Genomic DNA, 22,772 nt, shown 5'->3' on the forward strand with positions numbered 1-22,772 from the left:
TTTGGGTAGGATTGAAACCGCTATCTTCAGACAATCCTCACAGAGATTCAACGTCTCTATTCAATAATGAATTCCAATTAAAATAATAAATATATAAAATCTTAAGCATAAAAACTTTTTTCAAAATTACTTAATTCGACATTAAATGATCCAAAAACAGGGCTAATATGCCATAAAACAAAACTACCAAACCAAACTCCATGAATAAATATTTAAAGATATAAAGAATTTGAAGCATAAAATCTTTTTTCCAAAATTATTGGATTCAGCATTAAATAACCTAAAAAGGGTTGATATGCCGTAAAACAAAATAACCAAACACAAATCAAATAAGTAAAAGTTGTTTGAATCGACCGAAATATTGCTTGGTTTTTGAGATGTGTTATGACTTGTACTTGTCTGTTTTCATGATTATCCACTATTCCACATACTACAGATTTCATGCATGTATTAAAGCAAGTGTTGTTCAAAATAACGGAAAGCTTTTGCTTATTTATACTTTTTTAATTTTCTCGATTTTTCTTATGATTATTGTTTGTGTTAAAATCAAAGAAAAAAAAAATAATGCAAGTTCCATATCACGAACGTCTAACTCGTTTCACAGCTACCTTTTGAAATTCTTTTCTTTTCTAAAGCTTGTTTGTTCATTGCTTTTTCACCCAACGATGATTCAGTTAAATCGAAAGCGTTTGTGATACATATGGAACTTATATTACTTGTTTTGTCTTTAACATAAAATCATAAGTGAAATCGATAAAATAAAATAAGGTATAATTATGCAGAGACTTAACAGCATTTGCTTAAATGAAATAAAATACTACCTAAATACACACACACAATATACATACATATATATATATATATATATATATATATATATATATATATATATATATATATATATATAACGATTTAGTTTAACTCTGTAAATTCTAATTTGCAACAATTTATTATTCAATAAGGATGCAAGTTGAAAAATTTTTAATTTTCCTTATTCCATAGAGTTTTCAAAGAATGGCTCTTATTCTCAGAGAAAATTAGTTTGCAAAATGATGATCATAGTCAAGCTATAATTTTGCTGGTTAGCACATAAATTAAAGACTACAAATTATGAAAAAAGTCATATTTGTATAAAAGTTGATCCAGAAATGTTAAAAAGATATTCCAAATGAAGTCGAGGTTCGATTGAAGAAAAAGTTGAAAAATATCATTTAATCAATTGGAACGTTTTATTGAGATGAGTATTATTTATTCATTTATTTTATTCCCGACTATTATCCTCATCATTTTTTTTGTGGTTGTTTCGCAACGTTTCGGCCAACTTATTTCTCTGGCCTTCGTCAGGTGGTAACCGCGACGGGATAGGGACTCTGAATCTTCTAATTGCATCCTCGGGCAATTACTGTCTTCTATAGTTGTTTTTCGTCTCACCACGTTTTGCCCAACTAAGCCTCTGGGTAGGATTGAAACCCTTATCTTCAGACAATGCTCACCTGTAACAGTAGAGATTCAACGTCTCTATCCACTGCGCCATGGGCCCCGAAGGACAATCAAGTTTGGGTTTATTGGTCTTATAAATCCACGTTTATTTGTAATCTGATCTTCCATTGTTGGATTTGTACCAAATTATTTAATTAATGCTGAGGATGCATTTAGGAGATAACCACCTGACGAAGGCCAGAGGAATAGTTGGCTGAAACGTCATTAAACAAGAACTAAAAGATGAGGATAATAGTCCGCCATAAATAAACAAATGGATAAATAAATAATGCTCATCTCAATAAAACATTCCAATTGATTAAATAATGGATGAAAATTTTTTTTTTTTACATTGGCATAACCACTTATCAAGGCCCAGAGACCACTCGAGGATAAGGGTTAAGAGTATACAGTAGTCAATTGGACAATATAGTAATCGTTAGTAATCGATATTCGGTAAATTTGTTAACTTAAGTGGAACGGCTCATCAAGAACTTGTTTACGTTGGACTTGAAGATCCAAAGAAAATGTTGATTAGTTAGATGTAGAGATGCAAATGAAATATCCCGATAGTAATTGTAATAATCAAAGTGGTAGATCGCTAAGCATGAACAAACAGATAAACCACTTTGATCATTACAATTTCTATTTGACTATTTCATTTGCATCTTTACATTTAACCAATAAACACTTTATTTGGATTGTACCATATTTTTTCAAATTTTTCTTCATTCGAAACTTGACTGCATTTAACCGATACATTTCTCTATCATTATCAATTTTCATACAAATATGACTTCTCTCATAATTTGTACTTGTTTTTTTTTTAACGTGCTGAACAGCAAAATCATAGCTTGCATATGAATATTATTTTGTTAACCAATTTTCTCTGAGGATAAAAGCTGCTCTTTGAAATTCCATGGAATAAGGAAAAATTTTTAAGTTTTCAACTTATATTTCCGTTTGAATAATAAATTTGTTGCAAATTCTAATTTACAAAGTTAAAATTGAATTTCTTATATCAATGCTCTATTTCGAATATTGAGCTTTTTCATCTGGTTAGTATTGTCCTATAAATATTAATACTTATACTTGCGTTAAGTTTACAGAATTATTCAATTTGTAAACTTGAAACAAATTTTTTTGAATTCGATATATATATATATATATATATATCAATGTAAACAAATTTACATGGTCATGGTACTGGACATGCTAATGTTTCGGACAAATGATCGGTTAAAACCAGAAGTTCTCATCAGGCGACTTAATAAATGGTTGCTTTCCACAGAAGAAACCAGTCCTTAAAAGACAAGGGCTGAGGATTGGTTTCTTCTGTGGAAAGCAACCATATATTAAGTCACCTGACGAGGACTTCTGGCTTTAACAGATCATTTGTCCGAAATATTAGCATGTCCAGTGTCACAATGATGTAAATTTGTCTATATTAATAAAAATATATCTTGCTCTTCTTTTATTGAGCACTCTTAATAACCTCGTTAAATTCATTAGTTATCAGTCTTGAATACCTTTAACCTCATATATATATATATATATATATATATATATATATATAAAGTAAAATAGACGATTTTGACTATTGATTCTTTTATTTAATGTTTTATTTGTTCTGGTATATATGTTTTATATCAGTAGTGATATTATTAAACGAGAAAACAAAATGATTTAGTTTGGACTTTTCGTTAATAATTCTAGCACATCTGGCAGCACCCCTCATTTGCTGAATTTTAATCCAATCAGGCTCAAACTGTTTCACAGACTGGTAGATGGTGGCTCTCCAACCAGGTCGGTTTGGCGCCAGTTCTTTCCAATTTTCCGCAGAAATGGCAGTATTCTTCAGATAGTTTTTGAGACAGTTTTCCTAAAACCATAACTTGGCTTTCTGCATGTGTATAAATAAATTGCAATGAAAAGTAGTATGCTCCCATAACCTTAATATGTTGCTTAGAAGCATATGTTATCATAGCGGACAAACTGTATCATGTATTTAAAAAAAATACCCGACCATTTGTTAATATTTTTTCTATCGTCATATTTTTTGGATTTTTCGGACTACTGTTCTCATCATGAACGCTATTTTCGCAATGTATTGGTCAATGTAACCTCCAACCTTCTTCAGGTTTATCTTGTCAAACTCTGAAAGCTTTCTGTCAAACTCGGGAATCTTCCTCTTGAACTCTAAAATCTGCAGGGAATTTTGAACGGAACCTTTTATTTAAACCACAGGGGTAGCATGCTCTAGTTCCATCAGCCATGACTGGATAGAGGTCCTAAGTAATTTGCAATTGTATTTTTGTATTGCAAGGACTCGTAGCGCAGTGAATAGAGTACTTGGTAAAGTCTGCAGTAAATTTTGAACGAAACTCTTTATTTAATCCATGTTCTCTTTCTGTCAGCCATGACTGGAGAAGTCCTAAGTGATTTTGCAAGTGTATGTGAGTGAGTATCAGCCACACTGAGGATTGAATCTTCAACTTCCAGAGAAGAGTGGAATTACAACTGGATTTTACTAAGTACTATCCACCGTGCCACTGGTCCTTTTAACAGAAAGATTCGAGTTTCACAAGAAAAACCTGAAGATGGTCGGAAGTTATATTGACTGAAGCGTTGTGCAAATAACACATACGATGAGAACAGTAGCCCGAAGCATCCAAAAATATACAAATAATTAATCTTCATGTAAAAAATTTGGAAACAGAACATTTCTATCCCATTTCTCTGATTCATCGATTAAAAATTATTTCATATTAAAACTGCAGCATGCAGCAATTATTTGTTTCTTTACCTATCTACTCACCTTCTACATAAAAAAACCCTAATTACTTCACGCTTTCAAGTTTATGCACAGCTATTGTACCATTCTGATATTGGCCAACAAATATGCACAAAGGTCGTGTCACCTAAACGCATCGTTCACCTATACAAGCATTTAATTAACAAGGGCAGATAACTCTCCTTAACTAATTTTAAATCATTAAAGAGCCTAACCTGTAGAAACAAAACGTCTCTACTGCTGAATGATACTGCACATTTCAACGACATTCTTAGATATTTGTTCTTAGTGTTGTCGCTATTGATATCATCAGTGTACTGTGACACATAGCAATTAATTAACTTTTTTCATATCTCCCCTTTCTTCTGCTAATTGGTTGTGATTTTGGCTTTATGTATTGCTATGAAGTTTTGGTGCTTGTGTAGACTAGTGCTGCTTTAAACCAACGCATTTCAGGTGAAAACATTACCACATACTTATGTGTTATGCCGAAATTAGCATAAATTCCAAAAATTACGGAAAATGATCTAGTAGAAATGCGGTAGATGTATTTTCAACAAAAAAAGCATCCACGATTATTTTCTGACACCGTGTGTTTAAAAATGTCGGACTCCTAATTTAAATCAAGGGAGATGAGTCAAACTCATCATCATCATCATACCATATGAATCCAAAGATTCCCACCGATAATTTTCTAGGAAGACATCGACTACTTACAGAAGGGATCATGTGAAGGTTGCCAACATCTTAAGCGAAAGTGCTTTTTGTGGGAGGAACTGGATGCGAACTTGGAACACCCAGCTCATCAGTTCATCTCGTTGACCACTAGACCACTGTCGCCTTCCAGTTTGTCCTACTGAATAGGTAGCATAACTCTTCTACGTTAAAACATCCAATAAAACTCGATAATTCGGTGAATTTTTTTACTTGTGATTATTTTTTTACATCGTCATTTTTCGTAACTTTTGGAATTTATACTAATTTCGACATGACACGTGAGTATGTAATGTTTTCACCTGAAATGCGTGTGTAATAATGTTTTTATCCGAAATGTGTTAGGTTTAAAGCATCACTAATCTACACAAGCACCCAATTTTTATTTAAAGTAACTGATGGGCTGTATTGTGACAAACGTTTAAGTCGCTTCGCTTATGTGACGGCAGGACAAAAAAAAGGACGATGCCACTTCGCATGTTTAGTCTGCAATTTACAATTTTAGAAAACGCATACAATGTTTTTTTTTGTTTTTTTTTGTATTAAATACTTGAAAGAGATAACGTTACAAATTTGAAGTGTTTATAAGACTCTGAATTTCTTCACTCAATCAATATGAGTTTGACTATGGTATTAGCGAAAGTAATATACATGATATATTTATCGATTCAGTGACTTTTTGCCACCACAACCAACATGCAACGCAGGTTTGATTTTTAAAAAAAATTTTTTACTCACGTTCACCCCTAACAAGGCACATCGCCACTTGGACGTAAGGGGCTACTATTTGGGACCATACCTAAGAAAGATTAAAAAGATGTTGGTTTACATTACATTTAAACTTCTGCATATCAGTACAACCAGGGAAGCAGGTAGCAGGAAGGGAATTCCAAAGTCTAGCTGTCCGAGGGAAAAAAATATTAGAGTAGAAAACTAGAAAAATTTCTGGCATTTAGGGACCTCAACAGTGAAGGGGTGTGATTTTGTTGCTAAGCGGGTTTGTACGTCGAGGGGACACAAGTGCAATGAGTTCATCAGAGCACATTCCATTAAAATATTTGTAAAACAGGCACAGACATGCAATATTGCGGCGATGGGACAGGGATTCGAGCTAAGTTGACAAAGTGGGACCTATTAGATTGAAAACTCTTTTTTGGACTTTATCTAAGAGGTAGGTCTGATGTAAAAAAGATATGTACAAAAAAGATATATACAAAAAAAAGATATATACAAAAAAGATATATACAAAAAAAAGATATATACAAAAAAGATTTATACAAAAAAGATATATACAAAAAAAAGATATGTACAAAAAAGATATATACAAAAAAAAGATATATACAAAAAAGATATATACAAAAAAAAGATATATACAAAAAAAAGATATATACAAAAAAAAGATATATACAAAAAAAAGATATGTACAAAAAAGATATATACAAAAAAAAGATATATACAAAAAAAAGATATATACAAAAAAAGATATATACAAAAAAGATTTATACAAAAAAGATATATACAAAAAAAAAGATGTACACACAAAAAAAAGATATACACAAAAAAAAAAAAAAGAAAAAGATAAAAGGTTTACTTTTGCTTTTATTTTACTTCAGTCGAAATTCTTAGAAATCAAGGGACCCCTTACTGGGACTAACACTTGGTCTCTATATGAGATACATAGATATTCGAATATTACATTAAATCACTTTCACTTAGGATGTTGGCAACCTTCCCGTGGTCCATACTGTTGAGTTAGTAAAGGAATTAACAATATTAATTTTCCTCTTCTCAATAATAGACCAGTTAAATATATTCTAATATATCTTTCTTGCAGTCTCTTGGTCTTACCAGATTCTAGGACAATAATTCATCTAGTCTGGTGGAGTATCCAGCTTCGTGGTGTTACTATAAGCAACATCACTTGAAAAAAAAAAAAAATAATATATATATATATATATATATATATATATATATATATATATATATATATATATATATATGGATAGTGTTGAATTCTTACTCAAAATCAGTTATGAAACTTTATATTGTTTTTCGACACAATGAATAATGTATTAATTTTTATAAGAAAATAGATGCTAAAAATAATGAGATAAAAATATTTACATTAAATGTCATTAAACATATCTCAGAACAAATTACATTACGTTTTTGTCGATCTCTCTAAAACTTTTATCCATTCTAAAAAAATATATACAAGAGTAATTAAAAAAAAATTTTTTTTTTTTTAATTACTCTTGTATATATTTACAAAAAATAAATAATTCTGAAAAAAAAAAAAAAACTCAAAAAATTATTTTCTTAAAAAATATACAAGAGTAGTTTTTAAAAAATAATCCAAACCACACAAAAAAAGAAGCCAAAAAATAAATAATTCTGAAAAAAAATTTTTTTTTTTCTTTTTTGTTTCCGTAAAAATGGCTTCTTTTATCGGTTCCAGATTATTTTCTTTCACTTGAGAATAATTTATTTTTTTTACTATTGTTGTTATTGGAGAGCTTCCGTTATCTTAAACTCTGTGAGACGCGCTCTGACCTTTCACATACAAAGATACATATTAACCTATTAGCAGCAATGGCTTCAGAGCTGGCAAACCCAAGTAGTCTCAGACTTGATCTTAAATCTAGACATAACGAATAAAGGCGTTAAGTAACACTCTGTTTTAAGTAACAGTTTTCTATAAGTTGAATCTTCACTATAGGCGATACTAGCTAGGAAAAATTTAGTACTATGCATAAGTATAGACATAGATATATTTCTTTGTGCTAAAATTGTCCACAAGAACCCCCGATGCAATGGATAAAGTTCTAAGTTTAACCAGTTCAAAGTGATAGTTTTCTGGGGGTTAAAAATCCAATTCTCTATACAGGTGATTTCTAATTAAGAAAAATTAATATATGTGCAAGTACAGACTCTAGAAATATATATAAAAGAAGGAAAATTAAAAATTTGTAAATTAGAATTTGCAACATTTATAATTCATCACCCGGAATACAAGTTGAAAATTAAAATTTTCTCATTCTATGGAGTTCCAAAGAATGGCTCTTCTCCTCAGAGGAAAAATAGCAAAATAATATTTATAGACTGGCTATAATTTTGATGGTTAGCACATAGACTGAAAACTTCAAATTTGTGACAGAGGTCAATATAAAAATAATAATAATATAGATTAAAGCGATATTCCCCATAGTCCACATAAGAAGATGAAAGGCATAAAATGTGGTAATATCCAAAAATATATTGGTTCTTTAAAGGTTCAAAACCTTTTCCTAACTCTTGACGAGTAGTAATATTCACTCCTTCAATGTTTTCCCTTATAAACTTTTTCAAAGCACAATCAGTAAGTCAGTAGTCTTTTCAGGAATTTTCTCAAGTTTTCTAATAGATTTTCAATCACTCATATTACATAAGATTTTCAATTATCTTTCAAATCCTAACTAGGTGTGTCCCATGAGTTTCTTGGATCAAATTTTGCAAACTCTGAAGCCATATGCACTCATAACACTAGAACAATTGAATTTCAGACTCTTACAGATTCTGTCTGGGACACTCTAGGGTTAAAGGACCTGAAGCTCAAGTTTTGTTATTTTCATGGTAGATCAAATCTTGATTAATTGTGTTGCATGAGCTTCTTGGATCAAATGTGACAAACTTTGAAGTAGCAGAACAATATACCAATTGAATTCCCCACTCATAGATTATCTCTAGGTCTCAGACAATCTAGAGTTAAGGGACCTGAATCTACAGTTTATTTTCATAGGAGATCAACTCTTGACCAGTTGAATATCATGAGATCCTTGGATCAAATTTCACAAACTCTGAAGATATGCATAATGATATCACCAGACCAACATACATACTAATTGAATTCCCTTATGTTTTGGACACTCTAGAATTAAGTTACCTGAAGCTCAAGTTTAATTATTTTGTAGTTTTTTGGGTTTTTTTTTTATTTTTTACATAGGCATCACCACTTATCAAGCCAAGAGGCCACTCGAGGATAAAGGTTAAAGAGTGTACAGTAGAAATTGGACAATATAGTAACCGTTAGTAATGGAAATTCGGTAAATTTGTTTACTTATATGGAACGGCTCATCAAAAACTTGTTTACGTTAGGCTTGAAGACAACCATATTGTAGTCAGCTGGAAAGCAGAAAAACGGAAGACAATTCCATAGGCGTGCAGTTCTAAGAAAGAAGCTTTGCTCATGGAATCTACGCTTAGGTTCAGGCACAGAGGTTTTGAACTTTATCAAGGCTAGATAGAGTGCACTGAGCAACTCCTGCCCAGATATAGCAACAGTACTTCATTTTACGGCATAACTAATGTAGTTGATCAATCCTAGACCAGTTGTGTTCTATAAGTTTCTGGGATCAAATTTTAAAAACTCATATATGCTGATATCAATGTCAATTAACTTCTTTTCTTAATTCCAAATTAATTTATTTTTAATAATTGACACAGTCTGATAATATGTTAAACCATAATCTAATTTGAACTAATATGTGATTTTTTGAGGAAAGCAAAAGTAACAAACAATAGAGAAAACGGTATTAATTTGTCAAAGACACAAAAATAAATACATTCAAGAAGGTATATCACTATCAATGCAATCCTTTATCTGTATAAGAGCCAGTTATGCCATAAAATGAAATACTGTTGCTACATCTAGGCAGGAGCTGCTCAACGCACTCTATCTAGCCTTGATAGAGTTCAAAACCAACTTCAAAATCTAGTAGGTGATGCCATTTCCTTTCCCTGCAACTTCTTTGTCACAAAAGAGATATTGCGAGCCTGTCTCTGCTCTATCCTTATTTTCATGGCAAGCACTCGACTGAACTTCAATCTATGGTTCCCCCTTGCCAAACTTTCAGAAAAACACTCAACTACTTACAACCACTATAAGCGATTTCCCCCACTCTTTAACTGTACCTAAATATAAATGCAGATTCCAAAAAACAAACCTTCTTTGACAGAACTGCCCGCCTGTGGAACACTTGCTGCTTGCCTGCTTCCCAGTTGAATACAACATGGTAGCCTTCAAATCCAATGTAAACAAGTTCTTGTTGAGCCGTCCCCATAAATAATCAAATTCTACCCAACTTAGACCATTAACAATTACTATACTACCATCTTGCATTCAGTAACCCTTATCCTCGAGTGGCCTTCGGGCCTTGATAAATGGTGACTCTCAAGTAAAAAAAAAAAGAAATTATTTGGCGATCACATTATGATTAATTAAGTTGTCCACGTTATGACACGTCATAGGAAATAGACAATGTTAGATCATTTGGCGATCCTGCCCAATTATGTCCCATGATTTTTTATTTGTTTCATTTCAATATTGTCTTAAATATAATAAATAAGAATACCTTTTTTTTTTTTTTTTTTTTTATTACATTTTCACCCCAAACAAGGCACATTGCCACTTTGGTGTAGGGGGCTACTATCAGGGGAAACATCTACTGGGGTACTATGTAGGGATTAGGGCAGCGAGATGTTGGTTCACGTTGCACTTGAACTTATGCATGTCAGTACAGTTGGGGAAGCAGTGACCTGGAATGGAATTCCAGAGTCTAGCAGTTCTGGGGAAGAAACTACTGGAGTAGAAAGATCTTTTACATCTAGGGATCTCTACAGTGTGGGGGTGGGATTTTGCAGCTTGTCGGGTCTGTCGAGGGTGTTCACGTCGTGGGGGCACAAGTGCTTGCAGTTCTTCAGAGCATTCACCATTATAATACTTGTAGAACAGGCAGAGGGATGCAACGTTTCGACGATGGGACAGAGGCTGAAGTTTAGATGCCAGTTTAGGGCCTATCAGATTTGCGACTCTCTTTTGAACCCTGTCAAGGAGCGAGAGACTAGTAGCCGATGCACCGGCCCAAATATGACAGCAATACTCCATACATGGGCGAATAGTGGCCTTATAGAGGTACAGGATACTTTCGGGTGTTAGAAGTTTTCTAGCACGGTAGAGAGAGCCCACCTTCCTCGCAGCGGCCCTGGCAATGCCCTCGATGTAATTGTTCCAGCTCATGTTTCCTGTGAACGTTAGGCCAAGGAGCTTGAAAGACGTACTCTCAGCTAAAGAGTTGTTGGCCATTGCTATAGGTGGTAGAGAAGGTTTCTTGTAATTATTGAATTAAACCAGTTTTGTCTTGGTGGCATTGAACGTTACCATCCATTTTTGTCCCCATTCCACTACTGATTTGAGGTCATCCTCTAGTGTTTCTGCCATTACTTTAGATATATGTTCATTTGTTTTCCTGTCGTGCCTGCTGATCTATATGATCTGTAAACTGATCTATTTTTCAAATAAATATGTTTATTGACAATGTGTAAAGAGCCGATAGTATGAATACGAGGCTAAAGTTCGGAAGGTGTGTGTGAGGGAGAGAGACAGACAGAAAAAGAATTATGAAATGTTACGGTTAATGTATATATTTAAATGGATAATTAAAACAGATAATTCACTTTGCTTCTAACCATAATTCTATGATTTTATATGAATATTTTAGTGATATACCTAGATACATAGTAAGTGCAAAAATTAGCAAAACGTGATTTTTTCCCTATGATTTTTCACAGAGACTGTTCAGTAGAAATATATAGATAATAACTGCATATATATATATATATATATATATATATATATATATATATATATATATATATATAGTAATTTATAAAATATATATGGCGATTAAGCTACACTGAATATTCTGCGTTTCATCCACTCTAGGACTCTTCTGAAGAGTCCTAGAGTGGATGAAACGCGGAATATTCAGTGTAGCTTAATCGCCATAAGAGTCCTAGAGTGGATGAAATGAGGAATATTCAGTGTAGCTTAATCGTCATATATATTTTATAAATTAATAACTAGCTCTACCTACGTATTGAGCACTTTTGAAGTAAATACTTAAAGTTTACACATAAATCTATACTTTTGTATATTCATTTTATGTGAGTAAATTAAGTAGTTATATATATATATATATATATATATATATATATATATATATATATATATATATTAATGAGCCGTCTCCTTAAGTAATTCGATTTACCAAATCTCCACTACAAAAGATTACTTTTTAATATACATATATATTTATATAATATATATTTATATAATATATATTTATATATATATATTTATATAATATATATTTATATATATATATTTATATAATATATATTTATATAATATATATTTATATATATATATTTATATATATATATTTATATAATATATATTTATATAATATATATATATTTATAAATATATATTTATATATATATATTTATATAATATATATTTATATAATATATATATATTTATATAATATATATTTATATAATATATATTTATATATATATATTTATATAATATATATATATATTTATATAATATATATATATATTTATATAATATATATATATTTATATAATATATATTTATATAATATATATTTATATATATATATTTATATAATATATATTTATATATATATATTTATATAATATATATTTATATAATATATAATATATATATATGATATATATATATATAATATATAAATAATATATATATATAGATATAGATATAATATATGAATAATATATATATATAGATATAATATATGAATAATATAGATATATATATAATATATGAATAATATATATATAATATATGAATAATATATATATATATATATATATATATATATATATATATATATATATATATATATATATATATATATATATATACTAGCAGGTTTCGTATCCTGGCATTGCCCATAGTCATTTTAAAAGAAATCTAGGTAAAAAAAAATATTAAGCATTCTTTTTCAATGAAGATAACCTTAACTCTTAGGCTATGCTGACTGTTAATTTTTTAACACCTAGTTTTTACTATTACAAACAAATTCAACAATGGTGTCTTCAAGGATTATGGAATTATGCTTTGCCCTAACTGCATTAATCAATAAATGAAATCTAAGCTTGAAACCCATGTTTGTATTGTTTTTTTTTTTATATAAAAAAATTATTTTTCAAAAACCCTAGACTTGATTTTATGTGATGTGAAAAAATTCACATCCATCGTAGACAATGTGTGAAAAATACCATCGTAACCCAAGGGTTAAAATTAATTTATTTATGTTTACATGTAAATATAAACACCCCAAAATATAACTTTTTACTCTTATTTCCATGCCAGTTATTATTTGAATCATTGAAATTGTATTCTTTTCTATTAAGGTAGCAGTTGATATTTCCAATGCTTTTCATAGAATCATAGAATCGGTGACGACATCATTTTCTGCATATTTTATAAAGCTACTTATAGGCATTTTTTTATCATTAACAGAGGAAATAAATATTACTTCAGCATAGACAATGGCAAAATTTTGAGGGCATGTAGAACATTTTTCCCCCATATTTTATTAAATGAAATAGGAGGAACATTTTTGAATAACATACGCAATAGAAATATGAAATGTTAGTGAAGCAGTATTGAAAATGCTGAACCAATGTATTTGTGTTTTCCTGTGCTATGTATCAGGAACGTTCATTTTTCTAGGGACAAAAAGTAGTACCTGTTCTAATGCTACACTTAGTCTTTTATGTCCCTGGACTATGAAGCAAAAATCCTTCTATAGTAAATCAATTATTGTTTTTGTTCCAACCCAGAGTTCTCCCCGTTTTGGGAACAATGATGTATCCGACATTAAGAACCAATCTTGTGTCAAATTTTGGTCTTGTGGAGAGGAAAGGATCATGTTAAATAATTATGTTATTATTTAAAATTACCCTAAAAAGAAAAGGAAACTGTGAGTTTGGGTTACAGAGGAGGAGAAATTTGCATCAGAGTAAAAGACTTGGCTACTTTCTCGGTGTGATCACGTGTTTGAGAGAGTATGTTCCACAGGGGGAAAATAGGAATTATAACAAAGGGACAAAATATATGTAACATAGGCTAGGAACATGCTGCAGCAATAACTGTAAGTGATGAGTGTAAAAGTTGTTACTTAAAATCCTATACTGTCCTATTTTATTATTACTATTATTATTATTATTATTATATTAGAAGATCAATCTATATATCTATAAAAGTGAACGTGTCTGTGTGTGTGTCTGTGTATATTTTCCTACGTAATAACTCTGTCAATTTTCAGTCTACAGACTCGAAATATGATATACAGGGTACTGAGATTTGGGAAAATCGATGTGATCGGTTTTTGGCCAGAAATTTGGCTGTTAACGGGTCAAAGTTCAACAATTTGACCTTTGAGAACTCTACCAAACCCCTCCGACAATTTTGGGTTTAAACACTTGAGATTTTAGATATAGGTTCCTTGCACATGGATCTAACTTAATAACTTGATGTGAGCCCAAAACAATAAATGTTAAGAGGGTCATAATAGGGGTCAAATTTTAAAAAATTGACTGCTTTTTTTTTTGCTCAACATGCACCTCCAAACACCCGGGCAACGCCAGGCTGAAATGCTAGTATATAACATAGTGGTATAGTTAGCAAAATGTGTATTAGCAAAAGTATATTACATGCCATGATTCTGGGGCCCTAACTGCTATAAACTGCACTCTGGCCTATTAAAATTGCCCGAGAATCCCTGTCGGCATGCTCAAATAGGGACGCCTCAGGCAGTAAGCAAGAAACTTACTCAACCCAAAAGATGGGAGACAACGGCCTGGGAGGATGGCTCTCCTAGAACTGCACAGAACATCAATTGTTCTTCCATCAAAAGGTCAATTTAAAAATGGCTCATACTCTGTTGGCCTTAGAGTTAAAATAACTCCAAGAGATTGTACACTAGAAATATATAGATAATAACCACATATAATGACGAGTGTATTTATGTTGCATACAATTCTTATATGTTTCCATGTATCTGTACTCTACGTCACTGCATGTGGGTGTCACAAGATGGCTGAATATGTTGTAAGTGTAATTACTTGTGCACAGCAAACAAATGTCGTAACTGAGGCCTAAATTGGCGTCGTCATTTGGAGCCGGTGTAATTTATAGATCGGCAAATGTATAGAATGGCAAAACCAAAAATAGAAACCACGCAGAAATATCTAGATTGACCTTTTTACAAAGAAACACAGCAAATCTATTATAGCTTCCTTTTATTTGTTTATTTTTTTTAAGATTGACTGATGAGGTTCTGGGTGAATACAAACTGAGACGTTGAATAAACAGGATGAAGATGGAGAGATGTGAACGGAGGCAGGTGGATGTGGATAAACAACGCAATAAATAAAGAAGTAGTGCAAGATAGACAATATATAAAGATAAACAGTGAACAAATACAACTGATAAGAATGAGTGAATATATATATATATATATATATATATATATATATATATATATGTATATATTCCCACAGCCAGACAACGTCGCAGTTCACAAGCAAGAGCCATAACAGCTAACAATATATATATATATAGTCATCCACATGCAGTATTGTTTCGCTGTTTCACAGCTCATCAGTGCGGCTACACAGACAACTACCTCAAGCCAGGATTGAAACCCGACCGTCCGTACGACAGTCAAGGCTCCTAACCAATATATATATATATATATATATATATATATATATATATATATAACTATTCCCACAGCCAGACAACGTCGCAGCTCGCAAGCAAGAGCCATAACAGCTAACAAACCAGAAGTCTAAGACTCGGGGTTTCGCCCTCATTTGGGCTCATCAGTTAGACACATCTGAACTCGGGATTCGAAACCCAAGCCTCTTGCATACCAGGCGAGCATCCTAATAACTGAGCACACAAGAATATCTATTAACTAACACAGGTCAAACTGTGGCGAAATCCGATTTCTGTGGAAATATACTTCATTTCCTTCTAATATATACCAATCCTTATTTAATAAGCTCAATGTAATTACAGAGCAATATAATGAATGAATGACAAAAGTCTATATTGCAAAGTTCATGAGGTTGACCGTCTTACAATTTATTCCTTTAATTCAGTTGACATTAACAATTCTTGACAGTATCTGTTGTGCTACGAAACAGACACTGCCAAGAATTGTAAATGTCAACTGAATTGTAAGATGGTCAACATCATGAACTTTGAAATATAGACTTTTGTCATTCATTATATATATATATATATATATATATATATATATATATATATATATATATATATATATATATATATATATAGGAGCAAACAGTTAATAAAGCATGTTAAAAAACACTTTGAAAAAGAGTTAAAAACATATTTAATCTGAAAAGGAAACACTTGATAAGTGGATAGTCCTTAATCTGCGGAGTTTCGAAGAAATACTTTCCTTCTCATCAGAAGGTAGGAATTAGCAAAATGCGGAATCGGATTTTGCATACAAAAGTATTTGATGAAACAACAAGTAAGTCAAAGATCTTACTTGATAACAAAAAGTGGAGCAGAGGGTATATGGTGAAGAAAAAGGTGATTACATGTGAATGGATAGTCTCGTGAAAGGTAAATAATCCAATGACGGTATAATCTAAAAATATTACTCCAAGAAAGTTAATTGAGTTTCCATTTGCACAAGTAAAATCCAAGGAAATCACTTAATTGGAAGATGGTCCAAAATAATCCAAAAGGTCGAAATCCATGGAGTAATTCACAAATATGTACAAAGAAAAGAAAAGGGGAAGAAAAGGGGAAAATTCCAATAATATATATATACATATATATATATATATATATATATATATATATATATATGGGAAAAATATGCTTAATCAATTATATTTCACCTTTTATTCATGCCAGTCTTTTAACTTATGAAGCTTAGATGTAACAACAGAGTATATACAAATAAATGACTAAAAGTCTATATTTACAAATTTCAAGATGTGGCCCATCTTACGGTTTATTTCTTTAAGCATATTAAATGTTCAATTCTTGACAGCACCTGTTTTGTAGCACAGAAACGATCATATAATTATTATGTCGATTTTTTAATCTATTCTGCCCTGACTAATCAGAAGAATATGGATCGATCAATTTTAAAAGAAAATGAAAAGAATATGGGCATGATTAGTGCTGCTCTTTTATGAGTGCTGTCTTCACTCTCCTCCTAAACTACGAACTTGTGTTACATCTCCCTGTGGCGAGAAGAAAGTAAATAACAGCGATCCACACTGAAACGTTGTTGCACAGTCGATTTTTCGATAGCAAGAAAGCAAAACTCATCCACTTGTTATTGTATAGAAATAAAAAAATTTTATTTGCTGTTCGGCATAAATGCGTCATAAGTGTGTGCGCCTAGTCAGAAACAGAGAAAAAGAGAGGACTGAGGAGGTGGGTGGATTAGAGCTACACTTGTGTAGTGTTGATTTCTCGATTGACTGTCGCGTCTGTCTCTTTTTCCTTTTCTTTTTTCTCTGGGTTATATATGTGACCTGCTTTGTTTGCAGGCCTCACCTCTGATAGGTGCGTGCGTCAAGTAGTTGATTTTTCACCCTGTCGATCTCAACCTGACAACTTGACCTCATCATTTGGTGTGTGTCATATGCTTGCATGTGTGCACCGCAACCGCTACAATAATGCTGAACCTTATGTGCAGAATGCTTATTCTGATTTTGAAGTGTATTAAAATATAAACAAACAGAGTGATGAATTACAAGTCTCTAAAACGGTGATAATGGACAAATAAAGGAAGAAAGTATGGGTGGCAACTCTCCAAAACTCTGGGAGCTAATTTATACTAATAATACATTTATTGCTGGAACAAATAACAAAAAACAACATATAATAATAAAACGTATTGTACAGTCGATTTTTCATTAGCCAAAAAGCAAAACTCATCCACTTGTTTTTGTATAAGAATATAAAACTTTCATTTGCTGTTTGTCATTACTGTGTCATAAATGCGTCCACCTAGCCAGAGATGGAGAAAAAAAAAAGCGGAATGAAGAAGTGAGTGGATTAGAGCCACACTTGTATGGCGTTGATTTCTCGACTGACTGTCACTTCTGTCTCTTTTTCCATTTTTCTCTGGGTTATATATGTGACCTGCTTTGTTTGCAGGCCTCACCTCCGACAGGGGCATGCATGAAGTAGTTGACCTTTCACCCTGTCGCTCTAAATATAACAACTTGACCTCATCATTCGGTGCATTTACCAACTAGCTGTCATGCATATGTTTGCATTTGTGCACCTCAACCGCTTCAACATGAATCCATCAATTTTAAAAGAAAATGAAAGGAATATTTCTTTTATTATCTTTTATAAATATTATTTATTATTTATATGAAAATATATGGTAATTAAACTACACAGAATCTTCCACGTTTTATCCCCATAGGAAACCGTCATGCATGAAATTCATATCATTTATATATATATTCCTAGACACAGTCAAGCTATGCTGAAGAGAGGTAGTTACCTCGAAACATGCATATACGTAGATTACTGTTTTAAAAATAATTAACAATATATATATAAAAACAAGGTAACAAGAATTTTAAACATTTTAGCCTGACCATACCCTACATGGATGAAACACAAAAGATTTTGTGTAGTTTAATTACCGTATATTTTTCATAATTTACTATCTAGCTCTAGTCATGTATTGAAGTAAATACTGAGAAGTGATATATAAAATAGTATATCTTCTGATATATATATATATATATATATATATATGGACACACACACACACACACATATATATGTGTGTGTGTGTGTGTGTGTGTGTGTGTGTGTGTGTGTGTTCATTTTTCACTAAAAAAAATAATTAGTATTATTATAATTTATAATTATTTCGGCCCTTTAAGAATTAAATTCTTAACACTTGAGCACTGTCTGGAAAATGAAAACTTGGTCAATTGGCGTCGTTGCAAGATCAAGACTTCCTGTTACTCAATCACTGTAGATCGCCTGAATTAATGTTAAAATTTCCCTTTATTCTGTGGTGATAGTTGACTGTGACTTAGGGGTTTAGTTCATTGCTAATGGAATCAAAAGTGACTTCATAGTGAGGATCAAATCATTTGAACAATGGCAATCGTCACTTTCTACACGTAATATTGCAAAAGCATGGAACACTAGTTTCTGTAGGTATAAAAAATAATTATTTATATATATATATGTATAATTTGCTATTTGTCAATGATAATAACAGCGTTTTAAGTTATTAAGAGAGAGTTTACTCAATTACATGCATTATGTTGCCTTTTTTAGGGACGTATATAATTATTTATAAATTAAATATCGTTATCAATGTAGATGTGTTTTTCTGAATTGACAATTCTTCAGTATGATGTCTATAGCAACACTGAAAATTTATACAATCACATACAAATTTATACAATCACATATAAATTTATACAATCACATACAAATTTATACAATCACATATAAATTTATACAATCACATATAAATTTATACAATCACATATAAATTTATACAATCACATATAAATTTATACAATCACATGCAAATTTATACAATCACATATAAATTTATACAATCACATGCAAACTTATACAATCACATGCAAATTTATACAATCACATATAAATTTATACAATCACATATAAATTTATACAATCACATATAAATTTATACAATCACATGCAAATTTATACAATCACATGCAAATTTATACAATCACATATAAATTTATACAATCACATATAAATTTATACAATCACATATAAATTTATACAATCACATGCAAATTTATACAATCACATTGTCTGTAGTTCGAGATGTTTTCATTGGCTACGAAGAATTGTCTCAAATAGTTAGCTATGCTTGTTATTATTGTTATGCGTGTGCATTATAATTGGATATTAAAATAATACACTTAAGTAAAGTAAGATTATTATGCACCATGTGGAAATTAATAAAAAATCAAAAAATTATTAAAAATGATTGCATAGAAGGTCTGTAAACATTAGCTAAAGTTTTCTAAGTTATCGAAAATTTGATAAATTTATTTAAAGTTTACATATTTAAAGTGTATATTTCATACTAGATTTTATTTTGCAAAGATTTCTTGTATAATAATATTTGACAAAAAAAAAGAGAAGAAATTTTTATGCTTGCTCAGAATTCTTTCTCACAATAAACTCAAATGGGATTTAGTGTCTTTGCTATACGGGGTTACTATCTGAAATCCTGTCTAACAGGTGATTGTGGAAAGTCATTAAATCATGGCGTAGATCTAAATATTATTATATGAGGAATCTTTTTGCATTAAAATCTATTGAGAAATACACATTTTTTTTATTAAGAAATATATATTTTTTATTGAGAAATATATATTTTCTGTTGAGAAATATATTTGTTTTATTGATAAAATATATATTTTTTATTGAGAAATACACATTTTTATTGAGAAATATATACTTTTTATTGAGAAATATATTTTTTTATTGAGAAATATATATTTATTATTGAGAAATATATCTTTTTTATTGAGAAATATATCTTTTTTATTAAGAAATACATTTATTATTGAGAAATGTATAGTTATTATTGAGAAATATATCTTTTTTATTGAGAAAGACATATTTATTATTGAGAAATATATATTTATTATTGAGAAATGTATATTTACTATTGAGAAATATATCTTTTTTATTGAGAAATATATCTTTTTTTATTGAGAAATATATCTTTTTTATTGAGAAAGACATATTTATTATTGAGAAATATATATTTATTATTGAGAAATATATTTATTATTGAGAAATATATATTTATTATTGAGAAATATATCTTTTTTATTGAGAAATATATCTTTTTTTATTGAGAAAGACATATTTATTAATGAGAAATACACATTTTTTATTGATAAATAGACATTTTTTTACTGAGAAATACATATTTTTTTTATTAAGAAATACGCATTTATTATTGAGAAATACACATTTTATTATAGATACATGGAGGATTAACTTCACGCTTTACTGCAGTTATGCAGGGTTTCTGGTCATTCTAAATGCATTAATAATTATATATTCTTATATTTTACGGTCATATCATTTAGAAGGTCATTTGTCTGTATGTCATTTTTTTTTCAAAAAATAAACTTTCCCTTAATTATGTAGATAACTTGGTGCTCGTGTAGACTGGTGATCTAGTAGATATGCTAAATGCATTTTTAACAAAAAATCATCCACAACTACATTCTGTTTTAAAATGGCGGACTCTTAATTTAAGTGAAGGGAGATAAGTCAGTTTTTCAGACTGAATTGGTCGCACAACTCTTCCACATTAAAAATATACAATAAAACTTGAAAATTCGATAAATTCTATTTTTACTTGTAATTATTTTTCTGCTGGATTATTTTTTTGTAATTTTTGGAATTTATACTAATTTCGACATGACACGTAAGTATGTAATGATGTTTTTACCTGAAATTCTTTGGTTTTAAAAAATTTTTTTACACAGCACCGATTACTAATAAGCACACAAAATGGCTACCACTAGAATAATCCATTTTTTTTCTTTTCATCTTCATTTTTCCAGGTCTGATCCAAAGTTGTTCCGTGATGATATTGACATAAAGTTTAGCAGAACCTTAAATTCCTGCAGAGTTCCGCAGGTAAGTATTCCGTTTTTATTTGCTTCCTTGTGAGGGTAAAGTTAGACTCAAGGTTAGTTTTTAATGAAGAGCAAATCTATTTCCTCAAAATGGGTCACTCCGGATTGGGGAAAAAATTAAAATTAAAATTGCCTCAGTCTTGAATGAATTCTGCTTCATTGACAGGAGCCAGGAAAGATGTAGTGTAATATCCGAATAGATACTACACTTTGTAATATTTATTTGTAGAAATATAAAAAATTTTACATTTGCAACAAATGAGGCATAAGGCCATTCAAAATTGTGGGAAAATGGATATTGTTGGTACTATCTTGTACTTGTATCAGCTACCATCTAGATCGGATTGAGCGCGAATAATAACTCGAACCATCACAGTCCAGTTTCGATGATCCTCGGCCAGGTCACAGAAAATGGCTGACCAATCCTAATTCCAATGTTACTTCCGATTCTAACACCGGAGACCAACTACATGTGGGCCCAACAGTACCGTCAAGTCGTTCTTAATTGTTGTCGCCCAGGTCCTTTGCTGCCCACTGACATCATATGGACATAAATTATTTGAAAGGCAATGTTATTGGAAATTAGTTAAAACTATTTCGTTCTACCTACTTATTTGTGACTTACAGGTGTTAAAAAAAAATGAATGTTTAAAAAAAATTTTTTTAAAGTTGAAACCAATTTCCTTAGCACTGTAGCACGTATTATTTGGACTACTGCTCTCATCTTGAGTGGTATTGTCATAACGTTTTAATCAATGTAAAGTCTGACCGTAAGGAACCGTGGCGTAGTGGATAAAATACTTGGTATATTCAGTTGTAAGTTATACTCTTCTGGAGGTTGAAGGTTCAATTCTCACTGCGAGCAACACTCAAAATACAATTGCGAATTGTTTAGGACTTCTACCCTGTCATGGCAGACGGAAAGAGAACATGCTAACTCTGTGGATTAAATAAATGATTCCACTCAAAATTCCTTGCAGAGTCTTGTATTTGACAGAAAGATTCTCGGGTTTAGCAAGATACACCTGAAAAAAGATTGGAGGTTACATCGGCTCAAACGTTGTGAATGTAAATAATGAGAATAATAGTTTGAAGAATCCAAATAATACGAATAATCAATTCTCATCTAAAATAAACAGAATTCATTAATTTTAAAAAA

At 30.7% G+C, this 22,772-nt stretch overlaps 1 protein-coding gene across 3 annotated transcripts in view; it reads left to right on the plus strand.

Moving 5' to 3' along the window:
• The window catches only part of LOC145249497 (ras-specific guanine nucleotide-releasing factor 2-like), a 1,106,705-nt gene that overhangs the window by 1,007,415 nt on the left and 76,518 nt on the right, over positions 1-22,772 (plus strand). For 2 of the 3 annotated variants that reach the window (XM_080111105.1, XM_080111107.1), the window contains exons 14-15: positions 3,196-3,285; positions 21,539-21,614. In XM_080111105.1, coding sequence (XP_079967231.1) covers positions 3,196-3,285; positions 21,539-21,614 — 166 coding nt within the window. The remainder of the gene's footprint in view (positions 1-3,195; positions 3,286-21,538; positions 21,615-22,772) is intronic. The other variant, XM_080111106.1, reaches the window with a different exon arrangement.

Source organism: Euprymna scolopes, chromosome 28 (genome assembly GCF_053919585.1).
Source record: "Euprymna scolopes isolate OS-2025 chromosome 28, ASM5391958v1, whole genome shotgun sequence".
Classification (NCBI taxonomy): domain Eukaryota; kingdom Metazoa; phylum Mollusca; class Cephalopoda; order Sepiida; family Sepiolidae; genus Euprymna; species Euprymna scolopes.